Below are 13607 nucleotides of genomic sequence, written 5' to 3' on the forward strand. Positions count from 1 at the left end.
TGGTGGAAGGTGCCCAGGTTGGCTCCCAAAATCTACCTACACTTGGGCCAAGGACCTAGTAACCCCAGTGTAGAGGGGTTCACTCCCACATAGTGCTTAATCAGAACAGTCCCATCTGCAATCCCCACATCAAATGTTCATTGAAGAAAGTGTGACTCCAGTTCCCACATTGAATGGTAGTCTGATCTCAGTCCTCCTGGGGAGACCCCCACAACCACTGCAGGCCCCAGTGGGTCTGAGGTCCTTCAGCTGCAGCTGGATCTGAGTGGTAGGGCAGTCCTGATAACTGCCAATGCTTCTCCCAACCTCACACTGGCATGAACCCCTGTCCCCAAGTTTCAAAGGGACAAAAGGACAGCCCTGCTGGTTTGACTCAGCAGTTAGAGTATTGGCCTGCAGACCAGAATTATGGGTTCAGTTCCCAGTCAAGGGCATGTACCTTTGTTGCAGGTTCAATCCACGGCCCCGGTTGAGGTCATGCGGGAAGCAGCCAATCGATGTATCTCTCTCACATCAATATTTCTTTTTTTTTCTCTCTCCCCCTCCCTCTGTATCCAGAAAGCAATGGAAAAATATCCTTGGGTGAGGATTAAAAAAAAAAAAGGGACAAGAGGACAAATGAGAACACTGGCACCAGCCCTCCACATACACAGCCACCCCCACACACTAAGATACTTTGCTGACAATTCTCAACTGCCACAGCAGCTTCTCCTCAGACCATATACTGCCCACCCACGCAGAGATGGTGTTTCCAGAAGGGAACACCACAGCCATGTGTTGGGACTGAGAACACGTCAGAGACTTGTGCTGATACAGAAAGTGAAAGGGGGCAGACAGTCTCTCCTGGGTTTTAATCTGGAAGACACTGCTCAGCTGTGTCCATGTTCTCCTTACCCATCTTGTGCTGCTGTCCCTCTCATCCCAGAACCAGCCTCTACTTTAAGAAGCGTTAGACAAACCCCTCTGGCCTTCCCCAGGCTCCAGTACCCTCTGCCTATGGGAAGAGGCAGCATGACCCTGACTGGTGGGAGGAGGTAATACACCTGCTGGCCCAGGCTTTTCAGAATGGAGCTGGCCAGAGCGGTGTCCTTCAGCAAGTGCCCCCTTGAGAGGATGAAGCTTGGACATTATGTGTGCACTCACTGAGCAGCTACCTCTTCCACCTGCTGCACCCACAGTAACATGGATGTCCTGTCCCTGGTTTGTGAGCAGCCTTCCTTCTAGAAAATCCCTCAGAAGGTGAATTTTCACAAGTTGAAAATGTATGTCCTATTAAAATTACTCCCACAATAGCCAACAAGACATACATTTATAATGCAAACCTCCCAAACCAGTCAGGAAAAAAATGTACAAAATGAGTGGGCACATGCATGTGCACATGTGTAATCATAGCTGCTAATAAGCTACATGCCGCCTGCAATTGGGAGAGCAGAAAACCCTGCAGGGGTGAGTGTGGCCTCAGGGACTCAGGGGAGCTGGATACCTCTCGTAACCCAGGTGGGGATACTCTAGTACTCTCCCTGAAAAGTCACAACTCCTGGTGAACCTGTGTCATGGATTAATTATGTTTTGCTTATTCTCCACTGTCATGTTCTATAGGTGACAGATGTGTGAAACTCTCACGTCAAGATTGATTTCAAAGACGGAAAAAAGGCTCTGGGAACAGGGAAGGCCTGGGGCCACAGCCCTGCCCCTTCCTCACCCACTGGCCCTCAGCACTGCAGAGGCCAGATGGGGACAGGTCAGAAAGCACCCTGGAAGGGCATAGGCTTGGGTGGGCCTGGTGCAGACAAAGCACAGCCACGTGCCTTCATTCACAGAGGATCCAGCCAAGAGGAAGTCCCAAGACCCGGGCAGGGTTGGGGGCATGGGCTTCCCAGGGCCCACCAGCCTGAGCAGGAAGTTGGCCAGGGCTCTGCATACTAGCTGAGCAAACAGCACTTTTCTCAGGAGGACAGGGTGGGTGAGGCCCAGCCCTGGGGAGGGGTGAGGGATGGGGTATATGAAGCCCATAAGGCCAGACTCTGGGAAGCATCTTTTGTCCCAGGCACATCCACTGAACTCCAGCCCACCATGAAGCTCACCACCGCCTTCCTGGTGCTCTGCGTGGCCCTGCTCAGCCAGTGCAGTGAGTGTGCCTCAGACCTTGGCCTCCCACCCCTCACCATGGGGCTCAGGCAGTGGCTCTGCCTGACCCCCAGCTCTTCAAGCCAGTCTTGTGAGGTCCCCCACCTGAGCCCTCAGGCCTCTCACCCCCTTGCCGGCCCTAGTTTCTCTTCTTCATCCATCAACTGCAGGATCTCCCAGACAAGCTGGCTGAGTGCTGGCCTGGTTTGGAAATACCTGCCCTCTGCCGCCGCCTCCAATGCACAGGCCAGGTGTCCCCTCCTCTGGGAAGCCTACCCAGGCCCCCACAAAGAGCTCACCTTTCCTCCCTCCACCCTCAGGTCATCTACTATAACCTTGCTGGACCACAGCTCTCTGCAATCAAGTGAGGGAGTAGGTGGTCCGGGGTGCTGGCAGGTTTCAAGGACCCAATTATCTCCTGGAGATGAGTCCTCAGTAGTTCTCCTCAGGGACTGGGCACAGATGGACAACCCTTCTGTTTGCAGCTGCAGCCTTCTTCATGAACAAGATGGCCAAGCCTGTGGCCCCAACTGAAGCTGCCCTTGCCCCTGCCATGGAGGATGGGGCCGGGGCCGGGACTGTGGCCTACCCCTTTTTCAAGGGCTTCAATCCCGTGAAGTTCGTGCTGGCCAGCCTGGGCATCCCTGTGGATCACCTGGTGGAGGGCTCCAGGAAGTGTGTGGCTGAGCTGGGCCCAGAGTCCATGGGGGCCATGAAGGCACTACTGGTAAATGGGGCACCTGCCACCTCCCTGTGTGTACTGCCCCCCTCCAAAACACTCCATCCACTCCTCTAAACCCCACAACAGGGTCACCTGATTTTCCGCCCCCAGAAGCTTGGTGGCCTCAGGTGGGAACTGGGTGGACCAACTATATCTGAACAACATGGGGCTATGGAGGGCCCGAGGGGATAAACTAAGAATGCACCTGTCAAAGGTCACCACCCATGCCTGTCCCATTCAAGTAGGCATCATGACCTGCCCAAAACCAGGCCAGAGAATAAGCTGCATCTCACCCAGTGGTCCCCAGCTATAGAGGGCCTCACCCACTCTCAGGGAAACACTCAAACTTGGCTTCTTCTTTCCAGGGAGCCCTGACATTCTTTGGCTGAGCAGCAGCTGGAGAATCCTTGCCTGGGGACAAGATGCTGCCACCTTCAGGCTGGGGACCTCCACCAACCCCCTTGAGCCCCTTTCCCCTCTCAATAAACAGTAAAGAGCAGCTTTGGGCTGATATCTTCTTGCCTCAATGCCAGTCCTATTCCTCCCCTGCTGTGAGCCACAGTGCTGATGGAAGGCCTGAGGTGGTCTCTACATCACAGGAGGGCCATGTGTCCTGATTGTGTGTGTGTGTGTGTGTGTGTGTGTGTGTGAGAGAGAGAGAGAGAGAGAGAGAGAGAGAGAGAGAGAGAGAGAGAGACTGAAACTACTGACATTTGGCAGGGGGCACAGAGCCAGCAATTCAAGGTAACAGAAATTGGACAGGTATCAAGTTAGACTGGATTTAAAAACTAGACTGTGAGTCATTTTTCTGTTATGGTCTGTAATTGTTTATGAAACATGGAAATTATCTAATCCTTGAAGATTGCCAAGAACTCTATAAACAAACAAAGCCATTTGTTGCTAATATTTTTAAGTATTTACTTTCCTCCCTTACTCTCAATTTCTTCCCTGGAAGGGGCAGGACTGAGGGCCACAGGAACTCAACCGGTATGTTTGCTTTTCCCATGGTTTCAGTGAAATAACCTCATGGCTATGATTCCTTTTATTCTACCAGAGGACTGAGCCCCAGTATTGATAGGAAGTGCCCAGAATGCAAACGATGTCCATCTCAGGGAACTTCCCAGAAAATGCCTTCGTTATTGATAAATGACAACCCTATAAGAAGTACGCCTCCACTTCATGTTTCCTGGGAAGGGCTCTCCCTGTCTTGCCTGTAAGCACACTGTGGACAAACTAAATTCATTTTCATCTATTTTATGTTAATACATGGGTCTGACTTTTTTTCTGTTCCTATTTTGACAAGGATATTCAGGGATTTAATTTTGGGCCACTTTGACACATTCATAGTCAAACTACAACATAAAGGAGGCCACCTGGATCCAGATTAAATTTAAATCTCATTGTCATACATTGCCCTCAGATTCTTAAGGGTTCTGAATTGTGTAAAGCTCTGGTCTGGACAAAAATGAAGCAGTATGAGATGAATCACTATGCATCTCTGATGAAGAAGGCAGTGGAGACATGACCTGACTGGCCAATCGCTTCCAACATTACACATCCAGGCTCTTGGCAGGTTTTCTGGTAACAGTTCCTCAGTTAATACAGATTAAAATACTCAGTGGAATCACTGGAAGAACATTGTATGCTACAGGAATTGTTGAACTAACGGTGGGCTTGGGGGCTTGACAAAGTTCCCATCTTGAGATGGCCCAGCTACCTCCCATTTGGAGAACCTTCCCAGAAAAACCCTAGAGGGTAAGTCCCAGTGCTTATAAGCAGAAGAAGACCATGAGTATCATTTGAAGCCCCAAGACTACCTGCCAAGGCTACAGGCCACGCCTAGCTTCCCACCTTCTGCAGATTACTGGGAGAAGAGACCAACTATAATCTTGGGGAAGAGAAAGCTATATAAATATCTATTTTGCCAATTTCACTTTGCAACCATGTAAAGATTTTACATGATATAGAAGACCGAATAAAAAATTTAAGCAACTTAAAAACACTGATAATATAGAAATCAATAAACCCAACTTTGTTTCCAGTGGTGATGTAATCACCCAAGATCTATTCTATGCAACATGAAACTACAGTAATTTGACTCTACCTCCTGGGGTTGGGCGTGGGTATCTCAGGCAGGACAAAAACTGTAAACAAATTTCTCTTGTTGGTGGCACTGCTACACTGAGGTCATGCTCTGTGTATTCTGTGGTGAGTCAAATGAGTCATTATGTCACTGAAATCTGAGATTTCTGGCAAAGTTGAAAGGAGATGCTGATATAAAATTAAGGTTAAATTAAAACCGAATAGCTTAATCTGAACTGGAAGTATAATTGTCTGACATATTTTATCTTTACAGGAAAAAAAAAAACCCTCTTTATCTGTCTCCTGAAAGGACCTAGAAACCAACCAATCCAGCAGCAAAGAGAATCCTTGCATCCAGGTAATGGACTCTAGATTCAATTTCCCAACACAGGAATCTTTGGAGCAATGTCCAGTTTCAGGTCTGGAGCAGCAAATGTAAAATGAACCTGGGATATCTTTTCACACCACAATAGAAGGAGGCTGCCAAAGACTATCAGGATTATGCTGAAAAGACACAGGTAACCATCTGAATAAAGCTCCCATTAGCCAGTGATGGAGTAACTGGAACATCATTGATGGTAATAAATGCAAGGGATCAAATATAATTAAATCCACGGTTTTAATACAGGTTAAAAAAAATAGTCTGTATGGTAATCTTTGGAGGACACAAGGAAATCAACCCATTACTTTAAAAACTTGTAAATCTATATTTTAAAAGAATGCTTATCAATTTGAAATATACACAGAAATATCTACAGATGAAATGATATGATGTCTGGACTTTGCTTCAAAATAACCCAGGTTGTGCATAAAGGTGGACTATTCGAATCAAGTCCATTCAATTGTTCCTCGCATTTTGGTATATGTCAGAGACACTTCAAAATACAAAGTTTAAAAAGGAAAGATTAGAAGAAAACAGAGAACACATGTAACACATATAACTGGTAAAAGATAATTATTCTGAGAATGTAAAGAATTATGAGTCAATTGTAAAAGGGCAAAATCCTCTAGAGGCTTAAAATCATAAGGAGAACCTGAAATAGCAAAAAAAAAAAAAAAAAAAGCACCTTTTATTAATAAGGGGTATATAAATTGAAACCATAATTAAATACTATTATACCCATCAGATTACCCAAACTGAAAAGTCACAAAAACAAGCAAAGTGTGGAACAATGAAAAAAAAATCTCATGAACTGCTGCTGGTGGGTAAGTGGGCACTTTGGATGGGGTGAAGCAATGCAACATAACGTGTATGTGCCCTACCACCCAGTAAGTCCAACCCTCAGGTTTATACCCCAGAGAAGCCCTCATACTCTGGCACCTACCAGAATGTTCAGAGCAGAATGGTCTGTAAGGGGGCAAGAGAGGAGGAAGAAAACTATAAACAAGACACTTGCAAAGAATGGATAAATATATTTTGGAATATTCATACAATGAAATACCATACTAAAGTGAAAATAAACTATAGCTATTATCACTGCATACATCTACATGAATTAATCTCAACATATTAACCAAGTAATTCAGGTCCCACAAAAATGACACGTTTCATTTATGTTTTTTGATATGTCATATACCATTAAAATCCACTCATTCAAATGGAATTTAGAGGTTTTTAGACTATTCATTGTTGTACAGCCATCACCACGCTTTAATTTTGGAACACTTTTATTACCCCAAAAAGAAACTCCATACCCATTAGAAGTCACTCTTCTTCGGAGAAGTGAAAACCTTTACCCATTTTTAACTGTGTTCTGTCTTTTCATTGTTGCATGCTAAGAGTTCTTTATGAGTTAATTGTTGTATATGGTGTGAGGTAGGGGTCCAACTTCATTCCTTTGCTTGTGGATATTCAGTTGTCCAGCACCATTTGTTGAAGACACTATTCTTTCCCCTATTGAGGTGTCTTGGCACCTATGTCACAAATCAAATGACCATAAAAACAAGGGTTTACTTCTGGGCTCTCAATTCAATTCCATTGATCCATGCGCCATTCCTATGCCAATATCACCATTGTCTTATAACACTGCAGCTTTTTAATACATGTTGAAACCAAGAAATTTAAGTCCTCTAACTTTATTTTTTCAAGATTATTTGCTGGGGGGGGGGGGGGGGAGTAGGGGCGGACCTTAAATTTCCACAGGAATTTTAAGATCAGCTTGTCAATTTCTGCAACAAAAAGGCCAGCTGGGTTTCTGATAGGTATTGCGTTGAGTCTGAAAATCCAGAGTATAACCATCTTAACAGTATTAAATGTTTCAATTCATGAACATGAAATGTCTTCCCATTTATTTACATCTTTTCAATGTTTTATACTTTTCAGGGTGCAAGTTTTGCTTTCTTTTATTAAATTTATTCCTAAGTATTTCTTAATTTTGTTTTTGGTTTGTTCATTGCTAATGAACAATTGATTTTTATATATGAATCTTATATCTTCTAACCTTGCTGAACTCACTTATTCTAATAGGTTTTTTGGTGTATGGATTACTTAGGATTTTCAATGTACAAGGTGATGTCATCTGCAAATATAGTTTTTTTCTTCCTTTCCAAGCTGGATTACCTTTTATTTCATTTTCTTCCCTAATTTCCCTGGCTAGAGCTTCCAGTACAATGTTGAATAGAAGTGGCAAGAGTGGACATCTTGTCTGTTTTCTGATGTTAGGGTAAAGCTTTCAGTCTCTCACCATTAAGTAGGATGTTAGCCATGGGTTCTTTGGAAATGCCCTTTATTTATCAGGTTGAGGGAGTTCTTTAATTCATTGTTTGGTGTTTTTGTTATTTTTAAATGAAGGACTGTAGAATTTTGTCAAATATCTTTTCTGTGCCTAATAAGTTGATCCTGTAATTTTTCCCTGTATCCTACTGCTGTAGTGTATGACATTAAGTAGGAATACTAAGCCAACCTAACATCCTGAGATAAACCCCACTTGATCAAGGAGTATAATCCTTTTATACATATTGCTAGATTCAGTTTTGCTAGCATTTTTTGAAGACTTTTACATCTATATTCATAGACAATTGATTATTAGTGTGTAGTTTTCTTTCCTTGTGATATCTGTGGTTTAAGCTATCAGGGTATTACTGGCCTCATAGAAAGAGTAAAATTTGGAAGTTTGTGAAGAATTAATTTATTCTTAAATATTTGGTAGATTCATCAGTGAAGCCATCTAGGTCTAAGATTTTCTTTCCATATAGTTTTTTTTTTCATTCACAATTCCATCTCTTTTTATAAACTTATTCAGATTTTCTTTTGCTTGAGTCAGTTTTGGTAGTAGTTTCTTTCTAGGAGTTTGTCTATTTCACCAATGTAGTCTAATTCATTAACATGTAATTGTCCATAGTATTCCATAGTAATCCTTTTAATTTTGTAAGGTTGGTAATGTCCCACTTGCAGTCCTGATTTTAATCATCTTTTTTGTTGTTGTTTCATATAGTTAAAGGCTCATCAATTTTGCTGTTCTTTCCAAAGATTGGTTTTATTGAGTTCTCTATTACTTTTCTATTATTTTATGCTGCAATTCTTATTGTTTTCCTTTCTGCTTGAGTTTACCCTGTTTTGTTTTCTAGTGTCTTAAGGTTAGGCTATTGATACTTTTTAAAATTGATTTTATTTTTACTTTATTGATTTCAGAGAGAGAGGAAGGGAGAGGGAAAGAGAAACATCAATGAGAACATCGATCGGCTGCCTCCAACATGCCCCACACTGGGGATGTGGCCCACAACCTGGGCATGTGCCCTGACCAGGAATTGAACTGGCAACCTTTTAGTGCATGGGGTCGATGCTCAACCACTGAGCCACACCAGCCAGGCTTAAATTGATTTTAGAGGAAGAGAGAAACGTCAATTTGTTGTTCCACTTAGCTGTGCATTCATTGGTTACTTCTTGTATATGCCCTGACCCAGGATCAAACCCACAACCAACACCCTAACCAACTGAGCTACCCAGCCAGGGTGGTTTGAAATACATACTTTTTAATGCAGGTATTTATAGCTATCCTTTTAAAGCACTGTTTTCACTGCATCTCACAAGTTTTGGTATGGTGTGCCTTCATTTATTTCAAATTTTTGACTTTTTTTTTGACCCACTGGTTATCTGGAATGTGTAGTATAATTTCCAAATTTCCAACTTCCCTTCTATTTTTACTTCCTTATAATTGGAGAATATGCTTTACACAATTTCAATTCTTTTAACCTATTGGAGCACGTTCCATGTGCACTTGAGAAGAATGTGCACTCTGCTGTTAAAGTAGTGTTTTTCTACACCCATTAGGTCTAGTCAGTTTATAGTCCTGTTCAAACCTATTTCCTTGATCTTTTGCCATGTTGTCTTCTAATCCACTGACAGTGGAGTATTGACGTGTCCAATTATTACTGATAAATTGTGTATTTTGACCTTCCATTCTGTCAGTTTCTACTTCACGAAGAGGTTGCTTATCATTGTTTAGTGTTGGTCATCATTTAGAAATGTCCCTTTATCTCTAGTAATCTTTTTTTGTTTTGTTTTCAAGTTTGTCTATTAGTATTATTGCTCAAACTTTGTAAGTTTGCTTGAAACCCTCTTCCATCCTTTTACTTTCAACCTATTTGCATCTTTGAGTCTCTTGTAGACTCATCTCTTGTAGATAGCACATAGTTGGACTACTTGTTATTCAGTCTAGTCTGGTTTTTATTGGATTAATCTACTCACATTTCATGTTATTACTGAACTTATGTCTGCCATTTTAGTTTTTTCAATATGTCATGTATTTTTTGTTTCTCTATTCCACCTTTACTACTATTTTTTGCTTTAACATTTTCTAGTGTAACATTTCAATTTCTTTAACGATTTTCATAATTTCATAAAATGTGATTTAAAAAGTAGATTCATATACCCAAACTGTTCCAAATATACTTAGTTTTCCCATAATGGAGTTAAATCCTCAAAAATCATTAAAAACTTTTTTGGATCCACATCAGGTTAACTTTTTTCTTTTTTAGATGAATCTATTTAATTTTATACAAAAACATATCAATTTCTCTCCAAGTTAAGAACTTTTTTATCCAAGTACTAATTGTGTCAACTCTTTGAAATCAAATTCAAAGGGGATATTTGCATAATTTGAAAAATAACTTTAAATTTATCAATATTAAGTGTTCTTCAAATTTTTCTTGTAGACTTTGTAGCCAATTTACAAAATGCTGGTTAAGTTAAAATTTGTAAATGTTAGAAAATGTGCAAAAATTAGTATTCATGATTTGTATTATGAAGTTTCAATATAAATTCTTATATCTGTCTGTGAAGGTGAAAAATAGGTTTTCCTTTCTTTGGAGCTTCAATTTTAGTTCATTCCTATGCACTGTGGTATCAGTAAGAAAATGTATCACACTGACAAGTTTTGATTTTTTGATTACTGAATATTTGGCAAGCATTTCTTTGGTTGCAAGATAATCTTAAATTAGAATGTTGGACACAAAAGGAGCCACATACTAAACCTACAAAGCTCAGAGGAAGGCCTACAAACTCAGTGACCAAAAAATAACCACACAGATGAGCTGAACATAAAAATTCCTTAACTAAAATCATGGTAGTCATGTCCTAGGCCTGTAACTTCCTTGACAAAGGTCAATTTTTACCTGAAGTGAGCATGTCTATTGTACCTTAATTTAAAATGTCAATTTCCTTTCCAGACCCCTCAGGGCATCAGAGACCACAGAACCTTCATTAGTATCTGTTCCCCTAATACCATCTCTATGTGCTTTTAAAGTTAATTACTAAACTTGTTTACCTACCAATGTAAACAAGTATCTCTCCATTTTACTTTTTATCCAATCCCTGAGATTTCCCCACCAATGGATTTCATGTAACCCCACCTTAGGTTTCCTTCTTTTATTCTAATGTATAAAATAAGCAGCAAAACGGCCATTCTCTGGAGCCTTTTTTCAATCCATTGTAATTTTGCTTTCTGGTAACTGTCATCAGCTTGGCTCAAATAAACTCATAAAAATTCTCTACAGGTTTGGACACTTCTTATGTTGACAGAATAGAACAGTAAAGTTGTTAAAATCCCTTCATAATTCAACCAATGAGCATTAGCAAAAAAGACCAAAATAATTAAATTGCCTTCCATTTCCGTTCCTCTGAGCAGTTTCCAAAAACTGGTGCTTGTCCTTGACTTAAACCTACATGTACTGAAACTGTGTGCAACTATTTTCAATAAAAATCGTTAAAATTTAAAAAATAAGGAAAATCGAAGCTCCTTTAAAAATTTCAATAAATCCAGATTTTTTTTACCTAACATAACTGGAGCACTGTCTGCACTGAAAGAAAATATCTTTTCCATAACCAGCAGAAATTCTTTGGCAGATGTGAAAGATATAAAAATATCTGTTATAAGTTTGATTATTTTAGGGTGAGAATTCTCATTTCTTTATAAAACTGGAAGTCTTTTAAGACAAAGCGTACACAAAGTACTAACTGGACAGCGTCTTTTATATCACAGAACTAACCTAAAGATAAGTACTTTTAATTTTTCAAATTTTGAATCAAATGATCTTTAGTCGTATTAGGTCTGTATTCTACAGGTTGGCTTAACTGGAGAAATTTCACTTTTGTTAAACATTTTTAGTCTTTTCCTCATAAGTTTTTCAAAAAAAATTCCATAGTACTTAAAAAAAAAAAATCTCTATTAAATTTTTTTCTGTGCAAAGATACAAGCCGAATATACAAGCTCATATCCTGTTATAAATTGTTTAACAACTTCGTTGGACATTTCAGGTGATTAATTTCATCTACTGTTTTTTGAGAACAGTCACTTCTTTTGCTCTGGTGCAGCAAACTGCAATTGTCATGCATCCTGGAATTTGTAATATGCTTACCAGTCTTTTCCAGCTGTGGTACTAGATCAGTTCTGTATCAGAACTGACTTTCAATTTAGTAATTTGTCCATACTTATCTTAACTCATGTTGTTCACATAAAATATTCAACTAACACATTATAATATTGATTTGGTAAGTAAAACATTGTTAGAATGGAATCAATTATTTAACATCAGCTGGTGATGTTTATGTATAATACAGACAAGCAATACACTAGGTTCCATATCTTACACAATGCAACAGATAAAGGGAAATATGGTCTTATCAAAATAATGTTTCATTTAACAGAAAACATTTTACAGTTCCAGTCCCACTAGCCATATTTCATGTACTCAAAATCCATTTGTGGCTAAAAGCTACCATATTGAACCCCACAGACTGTGGGAAACTTAACTGGTTTTAGAATTTTGGGGTTTTTTCCATTTGTTGTGTGTTGCTTTATTCAAGTACCTTCTAATGCAGTCTGTTTACACTTAAATCATTACTAAGAATATAAGAGTTTAAAGGAAACAGGCTAAAAGAACTGTATTAGCATCAAATGCTATCTTCTATTATTTTCTGGATTTACTCAACTATTTAGTAGAGGCACACTGGATCTCTTTCACAGACTAAAATCTAAATGAAATACAATGGGAAATAAAGTTAAATGCACCCTGAGAAGCAAAATTCTTTGATCAAATGTTTTCGTCAGATGAGTAAAGGAAAATAAAAAAAAAGCCTTGCTGATAAAGACATGAGAGATGTTGAGTCAGGGCCTGCCTAATGAAGACAATGAGGGACTGAACAAAACTCACTCACCTGTCTTTCTCACACAAGATGAGTGAGGTAGGAATCAAGGTTTTTATTCTACTTCCTAAACATTTCAAATTCCCTTCCTTTCTCTTATTGCCCTGCAAGCTGTCCTCAGCTTATCTTCTGCCAACCAAAACACGTCAGAACCCAGTTAACTAGTTTTATTCTTTTAATCCATCCTCCACAGTGCTGCTAGAGCGACCTTTCTAAAAGCAAACCTGGTAATGCCACTCATGTTTAAAACCCTGAATGACCTTTTACCACCACCTACAGGATGAAGTTCTAACTTCAGCATATGGTTCAAGGTTCAAAAGGCACCCACTCACTATGTTTCAGCAACTCTAGTGCACTCCCCACCAGAAATCTACTATTCACAGTTGCACACATTTCCTATACCCCTCACCTACACCACTGCCTGAGAGTTGGCCACCTGTATCAGTGTGAACATTAAACAGATAGTCTTGTATTTTGCAGATTTCTTCTACCTGGCTTTGGTCAAACCATCATTGCTATTTTCATTGTACAGTATTTCAAAAGAACCAGGTTTTCAAGAATAACATCAACTTGGAAAACAAACAGCACTAGCAGGATTGCCATGAAGGAAAGACACTGAAATCAGCAAGGTTGCAGGGTTGGCAGTGAGAAGCTACTAACTAATGAAGCAGCAGTGCTGAGTTACCTTCTCAGGACCCACAGCTCAAAACTCACCATGGTAGGCCAAACCTGGCTGGTTTTGCTCAGCAGTTAGAGCATCAGCCTGCGGACCAGAGTCACAGGTTTGATTCCGGTTAAGGGCACGTACCCCAGTTGTGGTTCAGTCCCCGGCCCTGGTCGGGATCCTGAAGGAGGCAACCAGTCCATACGTCTCACATCAATGTTTCTTTCTTTCTCTCTCTCCTTCCCTCCCCCTCTTCCTCTCCCTCCCACTCTGAAGATAAAATGGAAAAATAACTCTCAGGTGAGGATTAATAAAAAAAAAAAGGGGGGGGGCTCAAGGTCACCTCCAGTAACACTGGTATAGTAAGCAAA

The 13607-nt window shown here is 40.5% G+C and overlaps 1 protein-coding gene across 1 annotated transcript; it reads left to right on the forward strand.

Annotated features, from left to right (window-relative positions):
• Window positions 1–2073: 2073 nt before the first annotated feature.
• Window positions 2074–3237, forward strand: SCGB3A1 (secretoglobin family 3A member 1). Its single transcript, XM_036281697.1, has 3 exons — window positions 2074–2128; window positions 2613–2854; window positions 3214–3237. Exons 1-3 carry the CDS (start codon window positions 2074–2076, stop codon window positions 3235–3237), a joined length of 321 nt encoding a protein of 106 aa, XP_036137590.1.
• Window positions 3238–13607: the final 10370 nt, after the last annotated feature.

The sequence above is a fragment of the Molossus molossus genome, unplaced genomic scaffold (genome assembly GCF_014108415.1).
Source record: "Molossus molossus isolate mMolMol1 unplaced genomic scaffold, mMolMol1.p scaffold_m16_p_4, whole genome shotgun sequence".
Classification (NCBI taxonomy): Eukaryota; Metazoa; Chordata; class Mammalia; order Chiroptera; family Molossidae; genus Molossus; species Molossus molossus.

Excerpts from the sequence above, each read along its gene's own strand:
- SCGB3A1 (XM_036281697.1), top strand. The coding sequence starts at position 2,074 with ATGAAGCTCACCACCGCCTTCCTGGTGCTCTGCGTGGCCCTGCTCAGC. Across the intron at positions 2,129-2,612 it reads GGCCCTGCTCAGCCAGTGCA|CTGCAGCCTTCTTCATGAAC; the intron begins GTGAGTGTGCCT and ends TTCTGTTTGCAG. Across the intron at positions 2,855-3,213 it reads GGGCCATGAAGGCACTACTG|GGAGCCCTGACATTCTTTGG; the intron begins GTAAATGGGGCA and ends TCTTCTTTCCAG.